This window comes from Rutidosis leptorrhynchoides, chromosome 3 (genome assembly GCF_046630445.1).
Source record: "Rutidosis leptorrhynchoides isolate AG116_Rl617_1_P2 chromosome 3, CSIRO_AGI_Rlap_v1, whole genome shotgun sequence".
NCBI classification, from domain to species: Eukaryota; Viridiplantae; Streptophyta; class Magnoliopsida; order Asterales; family Asteraceae; genus Rutidosis; species Rutidosis leptorrhynchoides.
The window spans coordinates 37,107,858-37,134,739 of NC_092335.1; the positions used below are offsets into that span (position 1 = coordinate 37,107,858).

The following is a 26,882-nucleotide window of genomic DNA, read 5'->3' on the forward strand; positions in this document are numbered from 1 at the left end:
CCACCTATCAAAGGAAAGCCTTTTATAAACTAAGGCATTTCCGGAAAGTCTTTCAAATGTTTGACAAGTTAATTTCGCCATAACTAAATGTGCTGATGAACTCTGACTGACTCTAGACAAGATTTCCTCAATCATATCCTCTGGTAGGTCTTCTAAAATATTCGGTTGTCTACCCTTAACGTCCATTTTGTTTTTATACTGTAAAATAGACGAGGATTAGATTCGTAAAAGATAATTAACAAACAATACAAGCAATTTTTACATAGAACATAAAAGTACAAGCACACTACAATACATACACAACATGATTACAACACTCTAATCTGAATCACTGGTTTCTTCTTCTTCGGATTTGGTTCGTTTTCCTAATTTTCTAGGAATATATGGTGTTCCTCTAATACGAGCCGTTGTTTTCCATAATGGTTTAGAAAAACCTGGTGGTTTAGAGGTTCCCGGGTCATTGTTACATTTTAGGAAATACGGATGTTGCCGATACATATAAATTTCATCGGGGTTGGAATCGGGTTTCTCTATTTTTATACCTTTTCCCTTATTATTTTCTTTCGCTTTATTAAATTGGGTCGAGGTAATTTCTATAACATCATCGGAATCCTCATCGGGATCCGATTCATCGAAAAATTGGTAATCTTCCCAATATTTTGCTTCCTCGGCGGAAACACCATTGACCATTATTAACTTTGGTCCGTTGGCTGAGGATTTTCTTTTATTTAATCGAATTACTGTAGGTATCGATATTTCTTCCTCCAGAACCTCTTCTTCTTCTGGTTCCTCCTCTTCCGGTTCCTCCTCTTCCGGTTCTTCTTCTTCCGGTTCCTCCTCTTCCGATTCCTCCTCTTCCGGTTCTTCTTCGGGAATTTGTGAATCTTCCCAAAATATATTCGACTCTTCATTATTATTAGGTGAATCGATGGGATTTGTACTAGTGGTAGACATCTATCACACAATATCAAACACATCAAGAGGTTAATATATCACATAATATTTACATGTTAATAATATATAGTTTCCAATAAAAGTGTTAAGCAATCGTTTTTAAAGAAAACACGGTCGAAGTCCAGACTCACTAATGTATCCTAACAAACTCGATAAGACACACTAATGCAAATTTCTGGTTCTCTAAGACCAATGCTCGGATACCAACTAAAATGTCCCGTTCATATTGATTATAAACGTTCCATATTAATTGATTTCGTTGCGAGGTTTTGACCTCTATATGAGACGTTTTTCAAAGACTGCATTCATTTTTAAAACAAACATAACCTTTATTTTATCGATAAAGGTTTAAAAAGCATTACGTAGATTATCAAATAATGATAATCTAAAATATACTGTTTACACACGACCATTACATAATGGTTTACAATAAGAATATATTACATCAAAAAATAGTTTCTTGAATGCAGTTTTTACACAATATCATACAAGCATGGACTCCAAATCTTGTCCTTATTTTAGTATGCAACAGCGGAAGCTCTTAATAATCACCTGAGAATAAACATGCTTAAAACGTCAACAAAAATGTTGGGGAGTTATAGGTTTAACCTATATATTATCAAATCATAATAATAGACCACAAGATTTCATATTTCAATACATCCTATACATAGAGATAAAAATCATTCATATAGTGAACACCTGGTAACCGACATTAACAAGATGCATATAGAATATCCCCATCATTCCGGGACACCCATCGGACATGATAATTTCGAAGTACTAAAGCATTCCAAATTCCAGAATGGGGCTTGTTGGGCCCGATAGATCTATCTTTAGGATTCGCGTCAATTTGGGGGTCTGTTCCCAAATTCTTAGGCTACCAAGCTAAAAAGGGGCATATTCGGCTTCGATCATTCACCCATATAATGTAGTTTCATTTACTTGTGTCTATTTCGTAAAACATTTATAAAGTTGCATGTATTCTCATCCCAAAATATTAGATTTTAAAAGTGGGACTATAACTCACTTTTATAGATTTTTACTTCGTCGGGAAGTAAGACTTGGCCACTAATCGATTCACGAACCTATACAAATATGTACATATATATCAAAGTATGATTAAAATATATTTACAACATTTTTTATTACGTTTTAATGATTTGAGGTTGTAAAGTCAGCAGTCCTCGTTAGTAACCTACAGCTAGTTGTCCACAGTTAGATGTACAGAAATAAATAAATATAAATTATCTTGGATCAATCAACGACCCAGTGTATACAAGCCTCAGGCTAGATCACAACTCAAACTATATATATATTATTTTGGAATCAACCTCAACCCTGTATAGCTAACTCCAACATTACTGCATATAGAGTGTCTATGGTTGTTCCAAAATATATTATATAGATGGGTCGATATGATATGTCAAAATATTGTATACGTGTCTATGGTATCCCAAGATTACAGAATATATATTTGAATACATGAATAATACAATATAATTTTATTAAGTTATGATTTGTATAGAATTGATACAATATTTCCCGTAGCTACAACAATAAAAAAAAATCCAATCTTGTTTTACCCATAACTTCTTCGTTTTAAATCCGTTTTGAGTGAATCAAATTGCTATGGTTTCATATTGAACTCTATTTTATGAATATAAACAGAAAAAGTATAGGTTTATAGTCGAAAACATAAGTTACCAGTCATTTTTGTAAAAGTAGTCATTTCAGTCGAAAAAAACGACGTCTAGATGACCATTTTGGAAAACATACTTCCACTTTGAGTTTAACCATGATTTTTGGATATAGTTTCATGTTCATAAGAAAAATCATTTTCCCAGAAGAACAACTTTTAAATCAAAGTTTATCATAGTTTTTAATTAACTAACCCAAAACAGCCCGCGATGTTACTACGACGGCGTATATCTGGATTTACGGTGTTTTTCGTGTTTTCCGGTTTCAAATCATTAAGTTAGCATATCATATAGATATATAACATGTATTTAATTGATTTTAAAAGTCAAGTTAGAAGGATTAACTTTTGTTTGCGAACAAGTTTAGAATTAACTAAACTATGTTCTAGTGATTACGAGTTTAAACCTTCGAATAAGATAGTTTTATATATATGAATCGAATGATGTTATGAGCATCATTACAACCTCAAGTTTAGTAGGTAAACCTACTGGAAGTGACAAGAAATGATCTAACTTCAAAGGATCTTGGATGGCTTGAAAGTTCTTGAAGTAGGATCATGACACAAAAACGAGTTCAAGTAAGATTTTTACTTGAATTAAGATAGTTTATAGTTATAGAAATTAAATCAAAGTTTGAATATGAATATTACCTTGAATAAGAAAGATAACCTACTGTAAATAAAAAAAAATTCTTGATCTTAGATGATTACTTGGAATGGATTAGAAAGCTTGGATGTAAACTAGTAAACTTGAAAGGATTTTCGAAGTGTTCTTGAAGTGTTCTTCCTAAGATGATTATAGCTTGATTCTTGAAGTAATTTTTTATGAAGATGATGATTATCTACTGGCAAAATTCGTTCATAAGTGTGTGTGTGTGTGTGTGTGTGTGTGTGTGTGTTGAGAGAGAATTAGAAAGAGAATTGGAAGTGAAATGGAGTGAATGATGAGTGGTAAGTGGTGAGTGGTGAGTGGGGTTAAAAGGAGTTCTAGTTAGTTGACTAGTTCATGGTAGAAGTTAAAATTGATTAGTCATGTATGACATAATCAAGAGTGGAATCCCATGCTAGTTCCTATTGGTATATACCCATAGTAAGTACGTCTTGAAGCTGTGTATAATACGGGTATAAATACGACTAAAATTCTTGATGAAAAAAGAATGGGAATGTAACTGTAACCATTTTCGTTAAGTATGAGTGTTTTGATATATGTCTTGAAGTCTTCCAAAAGTATATTAATATATCTAAATACACTACATATATATACATTTTAACTGAGTCGTTAAGTCATCGTTAGTCGGTACATGTAAGTGTTGTTTTGAAACCTTTAAGTTAACGATCTCATTTAATATTGTTAACCCATTGTTTATTATATCTAATGAGATGTTAAATTATTATATTATCATGATATTATGATATATTAATATATCTTAATATGATATATATACATTTAAATGTCGTTACAATGATAATCGTTACATATATGTCTCGTTTCGAAATCCTTAAATTAGTAGTCTTGTTTTTATGTATATAACTCATTGTTAATATACTTATGGAGATACTTACTTATCATAATCTCATGTTAACAATATGTATATCCATATATATATCGTCATGTCATTTTTACGAGTTTTAACGTTCGTGAATCGCCGGTCAACTTGGGTGGTCAATTGTCTATATGAAACCTATTTCAGTTAATCAAGTCTTAATAAGTTTGATTGCTTAACATGTTGGAAACACTTAATCATGTAAATATCAATTTCATCTAATATATATAAACATGGAAAAGTTCGGGTCACTACAATTTTATTGTTAGCCATGACGACCTCACTCAAATTTCGGGACGAAATTTCTTTAACGGGGAGGTACTGTGATGACCTGAAAATTTCTGACCAAATTTAAACTTAATCTTTAACGTTTCCGACACGATAAGCAAAGTCTATGAAGTTGAATCTCAAAATTTTGAACTATTCAATTACCCTTCGATTGTTCTCAATGATTCGCGAACAATTATATGTAAATAGATACATATACTATAACTTGAAAACTTGACAAAGTGCTGAGTATATGATACTGTGCATTAAACTTATTGGTTTGATTATCCAATTGATATATTTAACTACGGAGTTAAAAGATTATGCCAAACGATTGATATTTATTGAGTCCCTTAAGGATTATGATATTATTATGGGTCTCTGTTGTGAGGTCCACGTTGATTTGGGAAATCATTCATTTTTAACGGTATTCGGAATAAATGGTAAAGTGTTCGTTTAATTAACGTAATTTGGACACATACAATAATAAGGAATATTAACTGTTGGAATTAGATATATGAATAACTTGCGATATATATTTTAAAACGTGTTTATTAATATTGAAAATATATATTTAACAATACGATAAAATATAACATTAACTTGGTTATAAAAACGAATTGTTATTATATATATATTAACAAATAGCGAGACGATGATTTATAGAAGTAAATGATCAAAATACTCGAAAGTTTAAGATATACTTTGAGTTGTATAGTTTATGGATAATTTAAGGCTATATTTTGACAAAGGTACGTGACACGAAATGTAAAATACAAATTTGTACGAAAGGACATTTGAAAAACCGGAACCGGGACATAAGTCGAGTGATGACGTACGACTTATCGGAACAAAAATTACAAGTCAACTATGCATGTGAATTTAATATAATATATAATTAATTATATAAATTAAATATATTATATAAAATTATGTCGACAAACAAAAAGTTAAAAGTTTGTGAGCTGGATCAGAGGGCCATGTGATCGCATGGCCTTGAAGCACAAATCCCATGCGATCGCATGGGGTACTTTTTCAGAAAAGGTTCTATAAATTGCACGATTTCAGTTCTGTTTTCTCACACTATTAATATTACTCCGTAAGTATTTATTATTATTTATATTATTATTATTATTATTATTATTATTATTATTATTATTATTATTATTATTATTATTATTATTATTATTATTATTATTAATATTATTATTATTAAGATTAATATTATTATTAATCTTATTATTATTAATATTATTAATTAGTATTATACATAAAATACTACGACGAGGTCTTGAGCGTGTCACTTTCAAAATGGTTTTCAAGCGGGATAGAGCTAAGAAAGTTATGGGTAATGTTCGGGGGTATAGTTGTGAATCAAACCTAGTGTTTATCATCTCTGTTACGTCTACGTACTTTACTACAATATTGAATCTCAATATTGATACGTAAGCACTCATATTTTATCTTTTATATATTAATTGCGTATCCATGTCTAGTGCTCGAGTATATATATTTATACATACGTGTATGCTAAATTTCTTCGTTAAACAGTTTATAATGAATCACGAATTAATTACATATATTACTGGTAAAAGCTATATGATATATATGTTTTTGGAAAGCTGGCGAAAAATCAATAACTTTTCATTTAGATATCGAATAATTTCGATGAACGGATAAAAAGATATGATCAACTGAATTATGATTAACGTTAATTGAAATTGCTTTTGAATTTACAATTAAGATTTAAACAACTTGTTTACGAGATTGATAAATTGTATTTTTGAACATTACCAACCGAGTAAATGAATCCTTATATAAGGTACGTCTCGTTTTGTTAAACAACTGTCAAAATTGTCTTTTTGAAACAACTTTGGATAACTTTTGTATGTCGATCTCGAGCATTAGGATTATGATACACTATGACCAGACCTAGCTTGGTAGACATTTATTGACCAACATATGCTCTCTAGGTTGAGATCTACGGTTATTTGGTATTCCGAGTTTCGATCACATTTCGGTGAACAACTTTATGTACTGCTAAGGTGAGTTTCATTTGCTCCCTTTTTAATTGCTTTTGCAATCTATATTTTTGGGCTGAAAATACATGCAATTTATTTTAAATGCAATGGATACAAGTACATACTAAATTCTACACTGAGTTTAAACCGAAAATCCCTTAGCTTTGGTAACTAGTAACTGCCAGTTATAAGAACTGGTGGGCGCGAGTAGTAGTATATGGATCCATAGGGCTTGATATCCCCGTCCGAGCTAGAGCACTAGCCTTTTAACGGACGTATGCTATTTGAGAAGCGTACACGTTGGTTTGCGTGTATTATTAAGATGATTATACAAAGGGTACAAATTATATATACGCTAAGTTTAGTTACCAGGGTGCTCAATTTCGTAGAATATTTTGATAAACGTTTCTGGATGAAACAACTGAAATCTTGTGATCCACCTTTATGTACAGATTATGCAAAACATTAAAACTATGAACTCACCAACCTTTGTGTTGACACTTGTTAGCATGTTTATTCTCAGGTTCCCTAGAAGTCTTCTGCTGTTTGCTTATATGTTAGACAAGCTATGTGCATGGAGTCATACATGGCATATTTTTCAAGGAAACGTTGCATTCACCAAATCATCACCATGTATCTTATTTTGACTGCATTGTCAACGAAAGTACTATTGTAAACTATTATTTACGGTGATTGTCTATATGTAGAAATCATCAGATGTCGAAAACCTTTGATTTAAATATTCATTTATGGTGTGCCTTTTCAAAAGAATGCAATGTTTACAAAACGTATCATATAGAGGTCAAATACCTCGCAATGAAATCAATGAATGACGTATTGTCCATATGGATTTGGAGTGATCGTCACAGTTGGTATCAGAGCGTTGGTCCTAGTGAACCAGGTCTTGCATTAGTGTGTCTAACTGATAGTTGTTAGGATACATTCGTAAGTCTGGACTTCGACCGTGTCTGCATGTCAAAAGTTTTGCTTATCATTTCTTGTCGGAAATTATCTGTCTATCATCTTAAGTCTAAACGCTTCTTATTGCATTGATTGCATAGATAGTATAGACAAAATTCATATCTTGGCATATCTATTCCAGTAAACTTTGCCTGACATCTTCCGTAAAATCCTCCGTAACTTATGGGATTCTGGTATTATAAATACATACGTAAACTATGTATTGAGGAGTACCAAATTAGTCCTATAATCTATTTCTTTCCAAAAATCTTTTCTTTGATTACACAAAATGGATCCTGTATCTAGTTCAAATTCCTTAGATTCCGACAGCTATTCCGATATGGATTTCCATTCGAGCTCCAAAAGCAGCGTAACCGGAATGGATCAACCAATTAGCCATCATCTATTCTGGATGAATTGGGGATGGGTTCGTAATCTACTTAATCATTGGAGACAAGAAGAAGGCGATCCCTTCCATCCACCACATTCACCTCTTGGCGAAGAACCTGAAGCACTTACCGGCGAACCCGTTCGTAACACCATTTTCACCCTCATTTCCAGAACAGCTCGCAACGACTACGTAATATCCAATATTCTAAATCTTATTCATCTGCTTGTCCGAACCGCCAATCATCCCAGTATAATAGAAGAAGTCAACGAGCTTCGCGCTCGGGTAAAGGCTTTAGAAAATATGGTGTAAAGGTTACAAGCACCAGCAGCATCACCTGCATCAACAGTACCACCAACAACAACACCAACAACACCATTACCACCACCAACAACATCCGCATTGCAAATCTCAACTTCACAATCTGTCCCACGAGCATCAACGTCATACACACTGTAGTTACCAAGAAATACCAGCAACAATAACCGATGAAGTATTAACTCATTTCCCCTGAAGAAATTTTATGTATATTTAATATATATGAATTTTGAAATCAAAATAAATCTTTTTGTACTAAGCTATTACGTGTGAATCTTAACTGGTAGGTACTACTCGGTTAGTTCATATTACTAATATGCAATGATGTACATCCTTCCTTAACAACTTAACCATTGTTAACTACAATCTCTGTTTCAACTTAATGAATTCCATTTCATAATAAACCAAGTGTATTATTCAATTACATAATTGATTTTACATTTTCATTTTTGATGTACTCGAAACTTTCCAGAAAACATCATCTGTGCCTTGTGAGGTTCACAAAAATTCCACGAGCATCAACATCCTTCACCAAGGAATACGAATAAATAATGAAGTATCGATTACATTAGCGAAATACTCCGCAAAGATTATGTAATCTTTAATGTTTTAGAGATTAATCATTTCTAAGTCAAGCCGAAAATCAAATGAGCTTATGATATTAACTCATTAAATCTGTGTTACATCTGAAGAAAATATACATACATATATTTTCATAAAGACGGTAATAAAAATTCTTTTGTACAAAGTATTAATTGTGAAATCTTTAACGGGTAGGTAATACCGAGAAATATATAAGTTCGCAATTAATATGTTACACTGTACATTCTTCAACTTTGATTCAAAAATTATTAACAATGTTCACAACGATATACAATCGTTTTCATACAAATTCAATTACATATTCTGATATTAATGGATCAGATTCCAAGTCATAACTCTGAACCGGTGACATCATTCTTAGATCTCTACATCTTTCAAATCTATATTTTGACATCAAAACTGTGCAAGATCCTTTAGCGTTGTTTTTACCGAAAATAACCTTGCAATTCCTTTTCAAAGTATCTAGTTTTACCACACTTCCAACCAGTCAACTTCAACTTTTCAGATTAAGCCTTATTGTAATCTTGATATATACGTTCTTGTTACTGGGAACCTTTTATGTTCCACCACATTAGCAGTAAATTTACCAACAACTTCATTGATCCTTGACCTTCTGAAAAATCCTTATACTCATTGAAACCCTATCATGTACTCATCTACATCTTCTAACGATAATTGCCATACCAACTACCGGGAATTAGCAATCAGTATTTCGAATTTCGCAGCAATTCTACGCCAACAGTTATATATAAACATATAATGTCTATCTCCTAGACTTATTTACTCCGAATGTGAAGTTTCTGAAAAACATCCCAAACTATGAACTAGTTCTCTGAAATTGGAACAATGCTGATGAAGCAGCAAAAAAAACTATAAACGACTTTAACAGTCGAAAGTTTGATGATAAAGAGTAGTGTATTGGAAAAGCACAGAAAAAGAGAAGGTTTGGAACTGGAAAGCGGGTTGAGCAAAGTATGAAGGAAGCTGTAGACAAAACACAAGGACGAAATCTACCTTCAAAGAATCCAAATGATTCAGTGTCTGCTGAAACCATTAGTAAGAACCTAACTTCCTATTCTAAACCTTCACAGACAGATTTTCCGCATCATCCTCTGATATTAGAAATTCTAAGATATCATCGTATCTTTCATTATAAATATCCTCCATATTTCTGAAGATATTTTCATAACTATTCTTATCTGAAATCATTTATCTCTTCACGCTATCTGTGTTACATCATAAAAGAAACTATTTTAGTTTCTAATTTCTGAAAATTTCTGAAAATTTCGAAAAATGGATGTTTTTGAAGTAGTGTTGGGAATTGAAGCATGAATTAGTATAATATAATGACACTTGATCAACGTGATTATATTACAGTAAGTGATGCTGAGTTTCTAATGGAACGTGATAAAGGTTCACAGATCCCACCCTCATCATGAACCATGTTACATTACTCTTTCATTCTATATAATCTCTAAATATATCAAGAAAATATATTTCTTGATGATTCGGTCTTTTTCTGATATTCTGGTAATTTAACAAATCAAGATAGTGCTATTACAATTTCTTTCTTAGAACATTAACTATGTTCATTCCGAAATGTATACCTTCGAATTCTGGACCATTATTCGCTTGACTTGAAGGCGGGAAGAGAGAACGAAAGCATGAAGCTTCGAAATGTAACGGAGAATAAAAAGCCCGATAAAAACACATAAATTTACAAACCGTGTATATCAATGCGTATAGCAATATAAAGACACGGGAGAATTAAAAACACTATAACCCCAAGGTAGTGATAGAAGAAAATAACTTCCTCCGGTGGTAGATGAAAAAGAAGAATGACAGATATGAAAGTTAGGAGTATATCAAGAATCAGAACTGGATGAACCATTTTCACAATCTATTAAGAAGTATGAAATAAGGAAAAAGATTATAGGAGTGGTGAAAATAAATGAAACGGAAGAGGTCAATTTATAGCAAAATATCAGACATAGCAATCGAGGCAGATTACGCATATAATCAAAGGAAATCTTAATTTCCTTAAAATTCGAAGAATCAAATCTTATTAGATTATGAAGATTTTCTATTCCTTAAATTTCGGAAATCAATCGTTACTACGTCAAGAGTTAATACGAATCTCTATTCCTTCATTTCACTCTATTATGATAACTTCTCTCATACGCTCCGAGTAATTGGATTGTTTTATCCATATTATTCAACGGTGATAAAAATTCTATTTATCAACTCATATTCGTCATGAAAACAATTTTATTGTTAGCCATGACGACCTCACTCAAATTTCGGGACGAAATTTCTTTAACGGGGAGGTACAGTGATGACCTGAAAATTTCTGACCAAATTTAAACTTAATCTTTAACGTTTCCGACACGATAAGCAAAGTCTATGAAGTTGAATCTCAAAATTTTGAACTATTCAATTACCCTTCGATTGTTCTCAATGATTCGCGAATAATTATATGTAAATAGATACATATACTATAACTTGAAAACTTGACAAAGTGCTGAGTATATGATACTGTGCATTAAACTTATTGGTTTGATTATTCGATTGATATATTTAACTACGGAGTTAAAAGATTATGCCAAACGATTGATATTTATTGAGTCCCTTAAGGATTATGATATTATTATGGGTCTCTGTTGTGAGGTCCACGTTGATTTGGGAAATCATTCATTTTTAACGGTATTCGGAATAAATGGTAAAGTGTTCGTTTAATTAACGTAATTTGGACACATACAATAATAAGGAATATTAACTGTTGGAATTAGATATATGAATAACTTGCGATATATATTTTAAAACGTGTTTATTAATATTGAAAATATATATTTAACAATACGATAAAATATAACATTAACTTGGTCATAAAAACGAATTGTTATTATATATATATATTAACAAATAGCGAGACGATGATTTATAGAAGTAAATGATCAAAATACTCGAAAGTTTAAGATATACTTTGAGTTGTATAGTTTATGGATAATTTAAGGCTATATTTTGACAAAGGTACGTGACACGAAATGTAAAATACAAATTTGTACGAAAGGACATTTGAAAAACCGGAACCGGGACATAAGTCGAGTGATGACGTACGACTTATCGGAACAAAAATTACAAGTCAACTATGCATGTGAATTTAATATAATATATAATTAATTATATAAATTAAATATATTATATAAAATTATGTCGACAAACAAAAAGTTAAAAGTTTGTGAGCTGGATCAGAGGGCCATGTGATCGCATGGCCTTGAAGCATAAATCCCATGCGATCGCATGGGGTACTTTTTCAGAAAAGATTCTATAAATTGCACGATTTCAGTTCTGTTTTCTCACACTATTAATATTACTCCGTAAGTATTTATTATTATTTATATTATTATTATTATTATTATTATTATTATTATTATTATTATTATTATTATTATTATTAATATTATTATTATTAAGATTAATATTATTATTAATCTTATTATTATTAATATTATTAATTAGTATTATACATAAAATACTACGACGAGGTCTTGAGCGTGTCACTTTCAAAATGGTTTTCAAGCGGGATAGAGCTAAGAAAATTATGGGTAATGTTCGGGGGTATAATTATGAATCAAACCTAGTGTTTATCATCTCCGTTACGTCTACGTACTTTACTACAATATTGAATCTCAATATTGATACGTAAGCACTCATATTTTATCTTTTATATATTAATTGCGTATCCATGTCTAGTGCTCGAGTATATATATTTATACATACGTGTATGCTAAATTTCTTCGTTAAACAGTTTATAATGAATCACGAATTAATTACATATATTACTGGTAAAAGCTATATGATATATATGTTTTTGGAAAGCTGGCGAAAAATCAATAACTTTTCATTTAGATATCGAATAATTTCGATGAACGGATTAAAAGATATGATCAACTGAATTATGATTAACGTTAATTGAAATTGCTTTTGAATTTACAATTAAGATTTAAACAACTTGTTTACGAGATTGATAAATTGTATTTTTGAACATTACCAACCGAGTAAATGAATCCTTATATAAGGTACGTCTCGTTTTGTTAAACAACTGTCAAAATTGTCTTTTTGAAACAACTTTGGATAACTTTTGTATGTCGATCTCGAGCATTAGGATTATGATACACTATGACCAGACCTAGCTTGGTAGACATTTATTGACCAACATATGCTCTCTAGGTTGAGATCTACGGTTATTTGGTATTCCGAGTTTCGATCACATTTCGGTGAACAACTTTATGTACTGCTAAGGTGAGTTTCATTTGCTCCCTTTTTAATTGCTTTTGCAATCTATATTTTTGGGCTGAGAATACATGCAATTTATTTTAAATGCAATGGATACAGGTACATACTAAATTCTACACTGAGTTTAAACCGAAAATCCCTTAGCTTTGGTAACTAGTAACTGCCAGTTATAAGAACTGGTGGGCGCGAGTAGTAGTATATGGATCCATAGGGCTTGATATCCCCGTCCGAGCTAGAGCACTAGCCTTTTAACGGACGTATGCTATTTAAGAAGCGTACACGTTGGTTTGCGTATATTTTTAAGATGATTATACAAAGGGTACAAATTATATATACGCTAAGTTTAGTTACCAGGGTGCTCAATTTCGTAGAATATTTTGATAAACGTTTCTGGATGAAACAACTGAAATCTTGTGATCCACCTTTATGTACAGATTATGCAAAACATTAAAACTATGAACTCACCAACCTTTGTGTTGACACTTGTTAGCATGTTTATTCTCAGGTTCCCTAGAAGTCTTCTGCTGTTTGCTTATATGTTAGACAAGCTATGTGCATGGAGTCATACATGGCATATTTTTCAAGGAAACGTTGCATTCACCAAATCATCACCATGTATCTTATTTTGACTGCATTGTCAACGGAAGTACTATTGTAAACTATTATTTACGGTGATTGTCTATATGTAGAAATCATCAGATGTCGAAAACCTTTGATTTAAATATTCATTTATGGTGTGCCTTTTCAAAAGAATGCAATGTTTACAAAACGTATCATATAGAGGTCAAATACCTCGCAATGAAATCAATGAATGACGTATTGTCCATATGGATTTAGAGCGATCGTCACAAAATGATAAGGAGTTTTAGCAATGGGGGTAGCCCCCGGAACCAACTCAATGCGAAATTCAACTTATCTTTCCGCCGGAACACCCGGTAACTCGTCCGGAAAAATGTCTTCGAATTCACTAACCACCGAAATTTCACAAATGGGTGGTGGTTCATCACGAGTATCAACAACATGGGCAAGAAAATCCATGCCACCACTATCAAGGAAACGATGTGCCCGTGCAAAAGTGCATATCGGCACAAGTCTTCTACGCTTATCACCGTGAATAATTAACTCTCCCCCACTTGGGGTCTTCACACGAATAAATTTTTCATGGCATGCAATATCGGCTCTATGATGATCGAGCCAATCCATACTAACAACGATATCGAAATCACCCAAAGTCATCGGGATAAGATCAATCTTAAAGTTTTCGGCACCAAAAACGACATCACAATTTTTACACACATCAACCACTAGCACCGTCTTGCCATCCGCTATTTCGACTTCTACCGGGCGACTTAACTTAGCTAACGGTCTATTAAGTCTAGGCACAAATTTTGGAGACACAAACGACAAATTTGCACCGCTAACAAATAGAATCCTTGTCGGATTTGAGTTAACCATAAAAGTACCTGAGACAACTTCGTTGGATTGCTTGGCCTCATCATTGGTCATCAAGTAATTGTGACCCCTAGCCGTACCCGCCGCTCTCTCAAACTTCTTCACATGATCATTATTCAAATCGGGACATTCCGGCCTCTTGTGTCCCTCTTTACCACAATTATAACAAGTAATCTTGGTCGACACCTTGGTACAATCACGGGCTATGTGCCCTCTTTGATTACAATTATAACATGTGGGTCCGAAACCCCCAGAAGCACCCTTCTTCACACTATTAACGCTTTTACAGCCTTTCTTGTTCTTTTTATTTGAAAAGTTTGAATAACTCGAACCTTCAAACTTTCTCTTTGAAAAAGTGAAATCGCTTTTTCTTGGAACCTCCGGCTCAAAACCCCTCGCCAATTCGTATAAATCTTCAAAAGACTTAGCCATTCCCTGGCTAATCTTACCCTTCAACTCATCACTTAAAGTACGGTAGAAATCTAGCATCAACTTGTGATCATCACCAACATACTCCGGACAAAAACGAGTCTTTGCCAAGAAGGTAGACTTGAGAGTAACCAAGTCCATTGAACCTTGTCGCAAATTGTGCAACTCGTCCCAGATTTTATCAAGATCGGAAGAAGTTCGGTATTCTTGGAAAAATTCCTTCTTAAACTCCTCCCATGTCAAGCTCATGCATTGCTCTTCACCATATAATTTGATTTTATCGTCCCACCACAACTTGCCCTCTTCGCGCAACATGCTAGACCCATACCTTGTCTTCTTCTCGGGAGGACACTCCGCGGTACGGAATGCCCCCTCGATATCGGAAATCCAACAAGTGCTTTTCAATGGATCCCTCACCCCATTAAACATCGGAGGTTGAGTATCCTTGAAATTTTTGTAGTGGAAGTCCCGCCTTCCACCCCCACCATTACCTTCACCCCCTTCGCCTCGAGGATAAATGTTTCTAGCTTCTAAAGCCTCCTCTATTGCTGCTTTCATTCATTCATTTATCATTTCGGTCACTTGTCCATCAACCGACTCTTGGAAAACCTTTCGAACATCGTCAAGAAAATCCTTTTTTAGCCTTTTAAAGATGGCCTCAACCTTGGTCGTGAGTTCAACGTCCTCACTCGTACTTCCGTCATTGGTGTCGTGTCCATTTCTCATCTTCATTCTCTAAAACGAAGAAAATTAAGCAACAAAACGAAAGGACTTAACACACATGTATATACATATACACCACACTACCCCATCTTGCTCAACAATCATCGTACATCGCTTGTTTGACACGATTTGAACCCGTAACAATGGTAGCTAATCATTGTTACGCGATCACATCGCATTAATTCGCTAGTACAACGTCTATCTAGCTTGATGGTTGCTAAAATAACACAAAATAGTTAGTGCAAGGTTAATTTACATAAACACTAGCACTAGCAATTCCCGTTCCGACCCAAAGTCCTACACGTCCCACATAAAGTGCACACACAATAAAGTCTAAGTCTAGGCACCTATCTCAAGTCGCCTAAATCCCTTAGACCATGCTCTGATACCACTTGTAACAACCCGACTTCGCTTTACCAAAAACACAATTAAAAAAAAATTCTGGTGCAGCACATCTGGACGGCGTCCAGAAGATCTGGATGGCGTCCAAATTGCCTTCCAGCTGCTGTCCCCGGGTCCAACTTACACGAGCGGAAATCCCGCTTTCCGACACTTTTAAACGAAAACCTTTTCATAACATACCACAATATAATAAACTAAGAGGTTTTCATCATCAAAACAAGTTTTGCATCACCGGGCCCGCATCGGCCCGAATTACGCGTTTCGTTCAAAATTACAAGTTTCGACCATTAGAGTTTAAATTCCAAACGACCCCTAGAGCATGGTGTTTGGGGTTAAACTACCCAAGTCTTGGCCGACTTCCAAAAGCTAAGTACCCAAAAGCATCCTTTAACCAAACAAGCGGGAGACTACTAATCCAATTGAATGCCCTTGCCTTTATCCAAGCCCGAGCCTAAAAAAGATAAACAACGAGAGGGTAAGCTAACACTTAGTGAATGCAATAATTATACATATACATATACAACCTATCTATTTGCAATCATATCCACCAAATACCTCATACGAACTTGTAACTCAAATAGCATGTAATCAAACCCATAATACTAACAAGTCGTACATTATCACAAAACCGCATTAGCATACACTCAACTCAATATATATATATAATATGCTAAACAATCAACAATCTCAATATGGTTAACCATAAACGCTATGGTGCTACCGGCTCGTGGTTCAAACCATACGCAATTGAGTCATACTCTTTTATAGTGCTACCGGCTCGTGGTTCACACTTTGTTTTATAGTGCTACCGGCTCGTGGTTCACTCTCGATGCTACCGGCTCGTGGTTCACATCTTAGTTTATAGTGCTACCAGCTCGTGGTTCACACTCGATGCTACTGGCTCGTGGTTCACATCTTACCGCACACATGCTATGGCACTACCGGCTCGATGGTTCATGCCATAACACCCACAAATAAACACGCCATATACACATACGTATAATTACTCCACTCACCTTAGAGTCTTTTGCGAAAGATCACCGAGCTTGCAACTTCAATGTAACGTACCTATTACATTTAGCACATAATCAATGACAACTCAAGTTGGTCAGCCAACTTACTCCCCATTCTAGTGCCATTTTGACCCAAGGTGCAATTCCGACCCATTTGCGCCCTTAACCCTAATATTTGGGTCAACACCAACAAAACCTTAACACTAGCCAAATATGGTCTTAAAAACTTTATAATCACAAGTTTAGTGTGTTCTCGTTCACATTTAACAACCTAGGTCGCCCAAGACCCATTTGACCCATTTCGAGGTCAACACGCCCATTTGGGTCACCCACAACCCAAATGACACCCACTAACATTAACTACAAATGTGCTAGTGACTTATTAAGCCTTTAAGACCCATTTACACACTTTAACTTTTCAAAACCCTAGGTTAGTCATCTTTTGGGTCTTCATGACCCAAACTTACCCAAAACCCCCAAATCACTAACAAATGGGTTTTAAGTGCAACACTAACCCAAATCCTAACCCTTAACACAATTGAAGTAAATAAATTAGGGTTTTATAACTTACCAACACAATCACCACGTAGCTAGCGACTAGATGAACAACTTTAGAACTCGCACTAAGACCCGATTCAAACTCTTTCTTCCTTTAATGGAGCTCTCTCACTCTAGAACCTCCTCTCTCTCTATGATTTAATGGAAGATGATAAGGTAGATGAAAAAGGAGTAATGAGGCTCACCAAAACTGATCTAGGGTCTTAAAGTCGTCCACAAAATGAAATTACCAAACTACCCCTTTTTAAATAACAAAATATCAAAGATGGCTCGTCAGGCCATCTGGACGGCGTCCAGCCCTTCAAAAAGGGACGGCGTCGCACACTGTTGGACGGCGTCCAACATAACAGGGAAAAACTGGATCTTACACCACATGCGTTCTTCTACGCGCACGCAGACTATGAAAATTAAGTAAAAACTGGTATCTTAAGTCTGCATACCCTGTTATGCTTCTGGAAGTTAAATTATTGAACCACTCCCGCGCCACTCCTTGCAATACGATTGGTAGCATGTGACATGCTACCTCGTCTCCCCAATTGTGGGTTCTTGCTGTTCCCTCAAACCTTTGTAGGAAGTCATCAGGGTCAGATAACCCATCGTAGCTTCCTAATGTTAGCGGTATTACAGGTGCTTGAGGGAACGGGTGATTCGCTATATGTGCAGCGAATTTTTCTGTAGTGGGAGCCAGCTCTAAAGATTGTCTTGCTTTATGCCCTTGCATTACTGCAAACCAGTTTTGCATAAACTCCTAAAATCGCGCTGGCTCATTGAGCGCTTGCGCTAAATGTGGGGGTGCAACTTGCTGCAATTGTCAAATAAAATTATTTGAGCTGCTTGGCTCCAGCGGATTATAAGGCGCACTTCCCTCATCACCCTGGTGTTGAGTTCGCATTAACCCATCTACACTCGGTTGGGCTGGTGCATAAGTCATTTTCGCTTGAAGCGGCGCTACTGTAATATACAACCCATCTAGGTTTCTCAAACCCAATCTTCTTATTTCTTCTTGCGCACTTGCCGGGGTAACCCTCAAAGTTTGAGTTTTCGGCTCCACCGTTGTGATAATTGGGATCGTTCCTACATACGTGGTTTTTGCTATTAGCTTAGGGCCATTTGGCGGAGAGTCATACTCGTCGTCCGTTTCCTTAGAGCGTATATAGCTCATGTTATCTGGGGATCCAAAACTTATTTTTTCCGGAGACTTCATTCGTCCCGTTTCCGTTTCTTTGAAGCGGACATAGCCAGTTTCTACTGCCGGGGGCGCATCTCCGCCACTCTGTAGCCGCTCACTTTCTGTCCCTACCATGGTCGGAGGAACAGTTTTTTTCATCTCGGCGCTTGTCGGCTGATAATGCTAAAAACGAACATATATTTCATAGCATTATTCCTCAAGAAAGACAAGCTTTTAGTTGCAATTGTTCTATTTAAAAGTGATATTCGTTTAAATAATAAAAGGTGAAGACAAAAGACAGATTCGACGAATTGAAGACGCAAAGGTCCAAAAAGCTCAAAAGTACAAAATACAATCAAAGTGGTTCCAATTATTGATAAGAAACGTCTCGAAATTACAAGAGTACAAGATTCAAAACGCAAAGTATAAGATATTAAATTGTACGCAAGGACGTTCGAAAATCCGGAACCGGGACATGAGTAAACTCTCAACGCTCGACGCAACGGACTAAAAATTACGAGTCAACTATGCACATAAATATAATATAATATTTAAATAATTCTTAAAATTATTTATATATTATATTTATATTAAAAATCCGTCGGCAAACAAAGAGCCAAAGCTGGGTGAGCTGTAATTTCAAACTCCGCGAGTTGCGGAGTTTGAAGGCAAAAAATTACGCGACTCGCGGAGCTTCCCTGGACTAAAATCCCTATAAAAGCCAACGCAGTTCGATCGTTTTTAATATCAAAAAATCAATCTCTATCTATATATGTATACGTAAATATTTATATTTATATTTTAATTTTAATTTTAATTTTAAATCCTAATAATAAGGGTATGTTAGCGAATGTTGTAAGGGTGTAAGTCGAAATTCTGTCCGTGTAACGCTACGCTATTTTTAATCATTGTAAGTTATGTTTATATTATTTTCATTAATGTCTCGTAGCTAAGTTATTATTATGCTTATTTAATACCGAAGTAATCATGATGTTGGGCTAATTACTAAAATTGGGTAATTGGGCTTTGTACCATAATTAGGGTTTGGATAAAAGAACGACACTTGTGGAAATTAGACTATGGGCTATTAATGGGTTTTATATTAACTAAACAATACCTTGTTAATTTAATATACAAACTTATAATTCGACGTATTTATATATAACCACATACGCTTGACTGGGTACGGTGGGCGGGATATCTATAAATACCAATAATTATTCATTTTACCGGACACGGAACTGGATTAATAGTTAATAGACTTGTTGAAACAGGGGTGAATTACATTCAAGGGTAATTGGTGTAATTGTTAACAAAGTAGTAAAACATTGGTTTACACGCAGTCGATAACCTGGTGTATTCATTAAACAAAGTAATAAAACCTTGTTACAATTCGAATCCCCAATTAGTTGGAATATTTGACTTCGGGAATAAGAATAATTTGACGAAGGCTTTCGCTCTTTATATTTATGACTGATGGACTATTATGGACAAATCCGTATGGACATATTAAATAATCCAGGACAAAGAACAATTAACCCATGGGCATAAAACTAAAATCAACACGTCAAGCATCATGATTACGGAAGTTTAAATAAGCATAATTCTTTTATTTCATATTTAATTTCCTTTATTTTATATTTAATTGCACTTCTAATTATCGCACTTTTATTGTTATTGTATTTAATTGCACTTTTAATTATCGTACTTTTTAATTATCGCAATTTTATTGCACTTTTATTTATCGCAATTTCATTATCGTTATTTACTTTACGCTTTAAATTAAGTCTTTTATTTATTTAATATTTTACATTTTGTTTTAACTGCGACTTAAAGTTTTAAAATCGACAAACCGGTCATTAAACGGTAAAAACCCCCCTTTATAATAATAATATTACTTATATATATATTTGTATTTTTATAAAATAAAACTAATATAGCGTTAAGCTTTGATTAAAAGATTCCCTGTGGAACGAACCGGACTTACTAAAAACTACACTACTGTACGATTAGGTACACTGCCTATAAGTGTTGTAGCAAGGTTTAAGTATATCCATTCAATAAATAAATAAATATCTTGTGTAAAATTGTATCGTATTTAATAGTATTTCCTAGTAAAATTTAAGCTATTTTATATACACCTCGCATAACATCATCGGCCCTGTTTGGATATTTTCTGTCGAAGGGGGCTTTGACACCTTTTTCCCTTCTGTCACAGATGCATGTTTTGATGTTTGCGCAGGTGTTCGTTGACCTGGAAATGTCTGAAAAGTTGGTTTCGGACCTGTGTTGCCCGCCATTGATCTGAATTAGATAAACAGCCTGAAATTGACCGATTAGTACGAACAAAAAATATTTTATTGAAAACGCAAAAACGAATTAGATTCATTATGAATTTCTTTGTTATTTGCTCATGTAACCGGTCCCACGGATGGCGCCAAATGATCAAGCATATTTTCACGGGGTCAAGGTGAACCTACGCTTGAGTGCATAAAAGGGGTTTAAGGACTAACAATATTCGAACCTCCGACGCTTAGTCGTGGATAACCCACATCGGTATCGTTTCGATTCGACAGGGTGGCCGACTTGAGAGTCCACCAACAACCTAGCATACGAGGTTGAGTGGCCCAAAGACATGAAGGTTTTATAGTTCAATACATACCTGAAAGTCTTTAGAGATCGTAAGAAGCTTCGTTCGTACGATAGAGATTTGTATGCTGCAGTTTACGTATGAGTAAACAAGTGAACGTATATGTATTTAGGGTTTATGAGCTATGTATTTATAGGCTCACGAATTAGGGTTTCGGTAGAATCTCTTCCCTAATTAAATGCAATCTTATCCCAACTAATATTCGTTATTTAAGGAAGAGAATCCGAATTGATTATACCGTACATTCTTCTAGAATGTACTGGACCCTTATGCAAGTATACAAAACTCGCATCAGATGGTATAGGCGCATATTGTGCGGCTATACCCGTGCCACATGCCTTATATGGCAGTTTATGTGCGTTCTAGGGCTTTGGATGCGCAATCCGCATAGTCTTGCGGATATGTGTATCATTAGGAGTGTTTAATTTTAGTTTGGTTTCAATATTGTTGGTTTATAACTGCTACGGAGTACGTTGCAAATAATAATTAATAATTATTTGCAAAATTAATAGTTAATAATTATAATAATAAATAAAATAATAAGAATAAGAAAGTAATTTTTATTTGTAAAAAACTAATTAGCAATTCAATGATTTAAATTTAAATTAATGGTTGATTTGATGAAAGAAACAATTATAACATTATAATCATGATTTAAATTTTAAATTAATAAATTAATAGTTAAAATTTAATTTAATAAAAAAGGTGATATAATATAAAAATTACTCGTATATATATGTACTCCGTAATAAATAGAAGAGATTGTGAAATAAACAATTCCATGGCATTAACAAACCTCTTCTTGTTTTCTTTTGCGGTAGATTTTTAGGTTGTTTGAAGGCTATATAAAACATTTATAATGAGTTGATTAACATGAATGATTTGGATTCGGATGACTAATCAATGAATAAAATGACCATTTGTCGTATTAATCTTTGAATGTATTCGTTTCAATAAATAAAATACCATTACTACAAAACCAAATACTCGTAGCATGAAGCACAACTCAAAAAAATTTCGATGCCAACGCTGAGGGCCATATACATAACGGCCTAACGGGAATGGAGGGCATAAACATAATGGGAACGGAAAAGGAGAATATTCATGGGATGATGGAGGAGAAAACCAAGCATGGGAAGATAACAAGGCAAAGTCGAACCGAACGCCCAGGGAAGGAAGTTGTGAAAAACACAAACGAACAAACCATCATTGAAGCCTAAGGGGCACCAAACCGATCCGTTGTTCAAACTTTAAACCCCGCTGCAAATCCCAAGACTATCTGTCATACCTAAAGCTAACCAAAACCACATCACAACACTCCTCGAGAACCACCCCATTAACCCACAACCAACAAATCCTACACACTTCAGAAAAACACCACCTCTGAAAAAGATCAGGATGAGAACCCACTCCCTTAGGAACCACTAAGCGGAAAAAATGTGATAAACGATGTGGAAAAATAGTGAAGGTGGATATTGCAGCAAAGCAGATGCGTAACAAGGTGTATGAATATTTTTTGATATATTATATTATTGATATGTATATTAATGTACAACACATTAAATGGTGCGTGAGTAATCTTCGATAGTATGCATATCATCTTCGAATGAAATAATGTAGAAATTGAGAAGAAACTTCTAAGACCATAGATAACGGTGATTGTGACGTAGAGTGGGTAAGGTGTACTTTTTGGGGCAAGATGATGACTGGACCATGGCAAGGAAAGAGGGAAGTTGTAATGGGGGCTTTTGTAAGGGCGTTTGTGAGTGATGTGCTAAAATCCTGATTGGTATTTGAATAATAAAATATTAAAAATGAGGAGAGATAAATAACATTAACCAATCAATTGACACGTCATGGTCATTCTCCCTCCTCTTGGGCGCATTTGATTGACAAAAGCCCCTGGACAAATGCCCCATTTCTAGCGTTTGTGGGCGTTTGTGGTAACACCTCGTGAGCATTTGAGAGAGAACCGCCCCATTATCTATGGTCTAAAGAAGATAAAAACATCACCACCGTACTAGTGGTCATGTCATGAGGCAAACATTATTGCGAATTTCAAGTTTCTATTTGGGTTGGGCCATCTCCCTCGTGTAGTTCATCTTTCATTATTTATTTAATAAATGCAAACACCATAATAAGTTCGCCAAAAATTGATCTGAAATTGGTTGGTACTTGAAAATATAGTGCAGTGAATTAAGCAGAACCAAAATCAATATGTATAAAAGTCACAGTAACGAAACTATATATAGGTATATAAGACTAAATGTACGTTAATAACCAAGCTTTATTTGATTAAACTCAGATTAACATTTGTCTAAAAACAGGGTATATGAGCACGAACAGACTAAAGCCTCTTTAGCAGCCCTCGTTCCCAATAGTCGAAAAAAACTACAGAATCTAGGTTGCATTATGTGACATGAAATTACCTACCGCCCCTTTTTTAACCCGTCATTATCCTTGGTCAAGACCTCAACTTGGGACTGAAGAATGTTGATCATCGCTTGGGCACGCATTACTTCAATCTTCAAAGTCTCTTTTTCCTTTGAGGTATTAAGGATTTCATTTTCCAAATTGTTAATAAACTTTAAGTATCCAGGTGGCACAGATTTTTCAAGTGTAGCAGCATCAAATGAGGGTTGACTGGCAGACGGTTGACTTTTATTTGCCTCAAGATGCTGCAGCAGAGGGAACTCCATGAGCGCAGACGAGGACCTAAGGTCTTGTTCTTGGTCTTCACTTGTGGTCGAGTCTTCTGAACCATTCCCATTGTTGTCATTGGTGTTTGGTTCACTCTGTTTTGATCGTTTAGTGTCAAAGAGTGAGATGGTCTCTAGCTCGGGTCCATGGTCAACAACACCATCTTCGGACCTTTCCCTTTTGCAGACAAATGGGATGTTTTGATGATCCAACATTGGCGCGCTTCGCAATGGGATCACGTCGACAGCTGCTTCCTGCGAAATGAGTTTGGTATTATCAAAAGAGAATAATCTGTTTTGATTTGAATGTGCAAGGATATGCTGGTCATTTGACTATTAGTCCATTAAAACTACCAAATTCATCATGATATTATACAATCTTTCATAAATCTTTAAATTCACACAAATTCAATTACCTAGTTCTTCCAGTGTGACTAGAACACTCATCAATGAACTCCAAATGGCGAAATAATCACATTCGATTCAATGACTAATAATATGTTGAAAAGGAAAGATATTTATAACCTTTGAAATAAATAAGTGAATACGAATCCCGTGGATTTGATTCCCATGTCACGTTACGTAAGGAAGTAAATCGCTTTTTAGTTTTGGCAAGAAAGCAGAAAACCACACAAAGAAATAATTCATTTTCCACTATATGTGACACTTTAATAATATAGAGCCACAATATCAAGAATGATTATGAGCTCTATTGATAACAGTACTAGTTCCAATCATTAATAAATTACGATAGTGACGCGCGTAAACACTTTCCCTATTCATCTGTATGAAAAAGAGATGAAAGGGAACACATATTTACATAATGTACAGACACACTAGCTAGAGAATGAAAATAGCAAAATATGAAAAATAGATATCTGCAATTTTAGGTCAAAACCAACAGTATAGTATAAAAGCACTTACGCCAAGATGCATATATGTATAACAACTACAGATACAAAACGCATAATAATACCTGCCCAATGTCATTTCCCTGAGCTTGAGTCTCATCGTCCTCCCATTCTTCCTCAAGAAACGGTGCATAACGGTCACTAGTAGGCGGCCCTAACCCACTCTTTTGAAAAATTCTGCAGAGCACAAACGTATCCTTTTCCCCACACACAAAACAAGAAAACAAATTACTTTTCAATACAAGTTTCCAAGAATACAAATACACAGTAAATACATTTCCCTGATTTAATTCACACCTGTGCTACGCCAGCTGTCGCCAATTCTTGATCCGCAAGTCTATACTCATGCATTACCCAATCAGTACGTTTCCCATCTGGGGCTCGCCCACTGTGAAACACCAATGTTTTCTTCAACCCTATCGTTTCAGACTTATGGCGTACAGCTCGGTCCTTTCCGGTTGCCTTCCAATATCCGGTACCAGTAGTACGGTTCAAACGAGAACTGTTCCCACTTTTTCTATCTACAGGACTAAAGAAGTACCATTCAAGGTCTCTTGTCTTCAAATTCGAATAATCTAACAATTTAGATCAAACATCATGTTAGAAATCTTAAAATTAACAAACATTTCACAAAGTATGAGTCTTGATTTTAACCTTCAACTCTCTTTCCCTAAATATTCATGCATTCATACATTATACATATACACAGATAAACACAGTGCCTGAACCAAGCTCGATCAAGCTTGAACTTGAGCTCGATTTGCTCAACGAAAGCTCTATTTGTTTGCAGACCTGTGTGTTACTGTATGTATTATAATATCCAAAGCTTCACCAATTTTCACATATAAATTAACACACAAATTTATTATAATTTCCATAATCAACTGTTTTATAATTCTCATTTGAACCTTACCATACATACATAAAATTAAAACCCCTACCACATCAACAGCATAACCTAGTTACTACAATTTGGGGAAACGAGAACATCATAAGGAAAACAATTTTAAATTAATTAAAATTAAAAATAGATATAAAAACTCATAAAAAAATACCGGCAAGTTCCCAGGGTTCTGATTTGTAAACATCAATTTCAGAAACAGCTTCAATCCGAAACAGCTGACCACAAGCCTTACGCCTAAGATAATACCTAACAAGTTCCTCATCAGTTGGATGAAACCTGAATCCAGGTGCCAAAGACGTCGGCGGTGAAGATTGTGGTGCTGCCGACGTCGGAACCGTCGCCGGTTGTCCTACAATCATCAATTCATGACTCATTTCCTATTCTTCTATTTTTGTAGCGCAAAATAAACGCTTGTGTGTGTATCAATATCTGATTCTTTAAATTGAAACAAAAACGGAAATCTGATACAGTGATTTATTTATTTATTATGATTGTAGGTGAAGCAAGTGGGATAGAGGAAGAATACACATACACATGATTACGAAGAAATGGAAGTTTGCTTGACACGGAAATCGAAAAACGTAAAAGAGAACGATAAAATCCAAGTTTTATATGAGTGAATTTGTTACTTTTTTTTTTCTTTCTTTTTTTTTTCTTTTTTATTTTTGTGGTGGTGGGGGTGGGGGTGGGGGTGGGGGTGGTGTTTAGATGGATAATTTTGTTTTCCAGAAGTGGATTTATTAATTTAATATTAACTTTATTTTAGTACTCCAAATATTCCCCATTTAACTTTCAATATCTTTTTGTGCTCAACTTTTAACTCAAAATATATTTATTTGTGTTATATTACATTGAAAAGAATTATACCAATCAAAACATATTTAAACATCAATCCTTTCATATAAATTTTATCAAATAATATA

The 26,882-nt window shown here is 34.6% G+C and overlaps 1 protein-coding gene across 1 annotated transcript; it reads right to left on the reverse strand.

Annotated features, from left to right (window-relative positions):
* Positions 1-23,714: 23,714 nt before the first annotated feature.
* Positions 23,715-26,588, reverse strand: LOC139895944 (NAC domain containing protein 50-like). Its single transcript, XM_071878498.1, has 4 exons — positions 26,111-26,588; positions 25,353-25,630; positions 25,121-25,252; positions 23,715-24,399 (listed from the first exon to the last, which is right to left on the reverse strand). Exons 1-4 carry the CDS (start codon positions 26,331-26,333, stop codon positions 23,875-23,877), a joined length of 1,158 nt encoding a protein of 385 aa, XP_071734599.1. The 5' UTR covers positions 26,334-26,588; the 3' UTR covers positions 23,715-23,874.
* Positions 26,589-26,882: the final 294 nt, after the last annotated feature.